The sequence below is a fragment of the Coenobita brevimanus genome, chromosome 98 (assembly GCF_032717465.1).
Source record: "Coenobita brevimanus isolate Jiangsu-jjx chromosome 98, ASM3271746v2, whole genome shotgun sequence".
Taxonomy (NCBI): Eukaryota; Metazoa; Arthropoda; class Malacostraca; order Decapoda; family Coenobitidae; genus Coenobita; species Coenobita brevimanus.
In genome coordinates this window covers 41,703,062-41,707,225 of record NC_137051.1, presented here as the reverse complement: position 1 = coordinate 41,707,225, position 4,164 = coordinate 41,703,062, and the positions used below count along the sequence as shown (strand labels likewise).

Below are 4,164 nucleotides of genomic sequence, written 5' to 3'. Positions count from 1 at the left end.
TGAGAAAGCGAGAGACTTAAAGACGAAGAAAAAACACCACGATAATAAGCATGGGATATAATGGTGTGTGTGTGTGTGTGTGTGTGTGTGTGTGTGTGCGTGCGGTAAATATGACCAAAAAACACCGAAAAATAAATGGAGGTACCGTAATGAAAGAGAGAGAGAGAGAGAGAGAGAGAGAGAGAGAGAGAGAGAGAGAGAGAGAGAGAGAGAGAGAACAAAGTAAGAGATGGGAAAGGTGTAAAGTTAAATTGCAGAAAAACACAGAAAAACGTAAAAATAATCGCGAAAATAAACAGCAAAAACAGGAAAAGTGAAAGGAGTGACAGGACTACTGGTGCATATTAAACAGACAAAGATAGACAGATAGAAACAGGAGGGGAGGACAGATAAAAGGATAGAAGAAGCAGGGAAAAAAGATGGATGGATGGATGGACGGCAAGGATGGAAGGAAGGAAAGGAGAGAAAGGAGGGATGGAAAGGATAGAACGGAAGGAAGGAAGGAAAGGGGAGAAGGTAAGGAAGGAAGGAAGGAAGGAAGGAAAAAATCAAGGAAGGAAGGACTCAATGAAGAATGAGAAGGAAGGAAGGAAAGAAAGACGCAAAGAAGAATTAAATGGAAGGAAGGATGAAAGGCATGTGAAAAGGAAAAGCAAGAGGGAATATAAGAATGAAGGAAGAGATAAAATAAAGCCAGCAAAAATGAAGGACGCAAGAGGAAAAAAATATAAGGTGAAAAATGAGTGTGGGAAGAAATAATGTGACTGAAAAAGTTTTGTAAAAGGTTAAGGACAGGTGTGATGATGAAGGATGTGGTGGAAGGAAGGAAGGAAGGAAGGAAGGAAGGAAGGAAGGTAGGATGGGAAGGAAGGATGGAAGGAAGGAAGGAAGGGTGGAAGGAAGGAAGGAAGGAAGGAAGGTAGGATGGGATGGAAGGAAGGAAGGAAGGAAGGAAGGTAGGATGGGATGGAAGGAAGGAAGGAAGGTAGGATGGGAAGGAAGGAAGGAAGGAAGGAAGGTAGGATGGGATGGAAGGAAGGAAGGAAGGAAGGAAGGAAGGATGGGATGGAAGGAAGGAAGGAAGGAAGGTAGGATGGGATGGAAGGAAGGAAGGAAGGAAGGGAAGGGATGTCAGGGGTTAGGTGGGGATTGAAAAGGGGGGTGTAAGAAACGTAAGGGCGCGCGCGCGCGCGCACGCGCGCGCACACACACACACACACACACACACACACACACACACACACACACACACACACACACACACACACACACACACACACACACACACACACACACACACACACACACACACAGAATAAAAAGATGAAAGGCACTGAAAGGTGTTTGTGCGATAGTAAAGAATGGAAGACTAGAGAGGACGGTATGGGGGATGGGGATAGGGATGACTGGGTGGGTAGGGTGAGGGTGAGGGATAGAGGAGGGTGGGATGGGGATGTAGATTGGACGGTGGAGGACAGAGAGAGAGAGAGAGAGAGAGAGAGAGAGAGAGAGAGAGAGAGAGAGAGAGAGTGGGATGGTGGGATGAGGGAAAAGCAGATGGGTTAGAATTATACCAAACTGCATGAGGACAGATGAACTAGTCTGGGATAGGGACGATCAGGGTGAGGGATAGAGGGGTGAGGGGTGAGAGATGGAGGGGTAAGGGGGTGAGGGACAGAGAGGTGAGGGGGTGAGATGGCGGGGTGAGGGGGTGAGGGACAGAGGGGTGAGGGGGTGAGATGGAGGGGTGAGAGGGTGAGGGACAGAGGGGTGAGGGGGTGAGAGATGGAGGGGTGAGGGGGTGAGAGATGGAGAGGTGAGGGGGTGAGATGGAGGGGTGAGGGGGTGAGATGGAGGGGTGAGGGGGTGAGGGACAGAGGGGTGAGGGTGTGTGTGGAGCTGGAGCCTCAACATTCAGCAATTAAAACTTGTCTCGCAGCTCCACACATTAAGTTTTAACGAGGCTCCGTCACGCACGACGAGACTTTGGGTAAGCTCAACACAGATTACCATTTGGGGGGAGGGAGGGGGTGGGAGGGGTGGGAGGGGGTGATAAGGAAAGATAGATGGATGGATGGATGGACGAATGGGTGGGTGATATGGATGTGTTAGCAGCTAGGTATGAAGTGGATATTGTTGAGACTCGTTGCCACCGATGTCAGTTTCGTAGAGTATCGTAGATTTCTGCTGCTGTCAAATGTAGATAATAGTCGTAGCTAGTAGTTGGGATTGTAGAAGTAGACTGGCGAGGCACCTCTGTCACGAATATATATAAGTCGAGAGGCGTTGGATACCTCGTTGTGGGTTGTATCTTAAGGTAGGTATTTTCCTGTCTTCCTTTCACCTCTGTCTATCTTGTACGTGAAGGTCAGGTATACACTTTGGGGTTAAGGGGTTTTCATTGTGACGCAGTTAGGTGACGGACCCACGTATTCTCAGCGTGACGGCGAACCACCTACTCTACCCTGTCTCCCAAGCTTCCTTCTCTCGTCTCTCCAATCCCCTTCTGCCTTCTCTGGTTCTCTCCTCCGATGTCTAGGGATATATGACTGGCGTTTTTCGGCTGGGTGACGTGTGTGTGTGTGTGTGTGTGTGTGTGTGTGTGTGTGTGTGTGTGTGTGTGTGTGTGTGTGTGTGTGTGTGTGTGTGTGTGTGTGTGTGTGTGTGTGTGTGTGTGTGTGTGTGTGTGTGTGTGTGTGTAAAAGTATTATAAAGAGTGGGATGAAGCCGAGACTTTGGAAAGGCTGAAAGTGGAGTGAGGAAATGTGGAGAAGTATCAGAGTAGAATGGAGGCTGAGTGTGGAGTGAATGGGTGTGGAAAACGTACTGAGAGTGGAGTAAGTGGATGTGGAAACTAATATTATAAAGAGTAAGAGGAAACAAAGAATCTGGAAAGACTGAGAGTGGAGTGAGTGGGCGTGTTAGTCTTTCCACTTGGTACGCTCTCTCTCAATGGCCAATCTCCACTTTGAATTATTTTTTTTTTTAGATTCTAGTTTTTCATTCCTCCATCTTTCCCTCCACTCCGTCTGATGGGCCACGGGGGTGAAGGGTGGAAGGAAGAACATATCATCATCATCATCAGTTTCTCATCCAAATAAGGGGTAAAGGTAAGATACAGACACAAGGAAAGAGAAAGTACAAAAGTGGGACAGCTGTAAAAGACATGGACAGTCAAATGGGCCACACATTCATTCACGCATCGTTCAAACCCCTGGAATCCTGATGATGATGATGATGATGAAGATAACGATGATAATGAATGACACGAATAAACACAATAAGAAGCGAAGACCCAACAATGTCAAAGTGAGAGTGAGTTAGGTGTGTAGCAAGGTGTTGTAATTCCCCTATGCTAATGAGGTGAATCAGTCAGGTGAGAGTGCTGAGGTGAGGTGAGACAATGAAGTTAAGGTGAATAGTTGAGATGTTACCTGAGAGTAGTTAATGGCAGGTGAAGCAATAGTTAAGTTGGATAGTTACGTGGCTTGGTGTGGTGTTGCTTCAGGTGGGAGTTAATTGAGTTCATGAGATTTATTACCTGAACTCCTGAGGATAGTTTAATGAGTGAATTAGTCTGCATGAGATGGTGAGGGGATGTTGAACTCTCTCTCGATAGACAGACAGATAGACTGATAGAGGGGTAGATAGGTACAGATATATATAGATACCTTAACAAAAGCACCTCCTGGCGATTCTGTTCCGACTCAGTAACGACACATCCCTCTTTATCACATACTCTCACACCTTATCCATCTCGCTCTCGGTCCCCCTCTCCTCCCCCCATCTCACGCTCCATTCGCTCCAGATGACCCATATTTTTCAGTGTGTTTCGTTTTAATTTTCCCACAACATCAACAACACCACATCCTTCATCACTCCTCTCGTTTTTCCATTTATCCCTGAAGTTTGGTCCACGTTTCACCGCTGTACGTCAGTGCTGGGATTACTATACTGTCATGCAGGGCTTTCTTCAGCGTCGTGGGCGGATTGGAGTTGTGAAAAGGGTGTGCTGGTGAAGTGAGGTGGTGGGGTGAGGTGAGGTGAGGTGAGGTGAGGTGAGGTGAAGGGAAATGAAGTGAGGTGGTGAAGTGAGGTGCTGAGGTGAGATGGAGTGAAATGAGGCGAGGTAAGGTGAGGTGAGGTGAGGTGGGGTGAGGTGAG

General features: G+C 47.5%; 1 protein-coding gene across 1 annotated transcript in view; it reads right to left on the bottom strand.

Annotated features, from left to right (window-relative positions):
* Positions 1 to 3,756, bottom strand: part of LOC145414051 (uncharacterized) — a 271,392-nt gene extending 267,636 nt beyond the window's left edge. Inside the window, exon 1 of the mRNA XM_080283614.1 lies at positions 3,748 to 3,756. Coding sequence (XP_080139740.1) covers positions 3,748 to 3,756 — 9 coding nt within the window. The remainder of the gene's footprint in view (positions 1 to 3,747) is intronic.
* Positions 3,757 to 4,164: the final 408 nt, after the last annotated feature.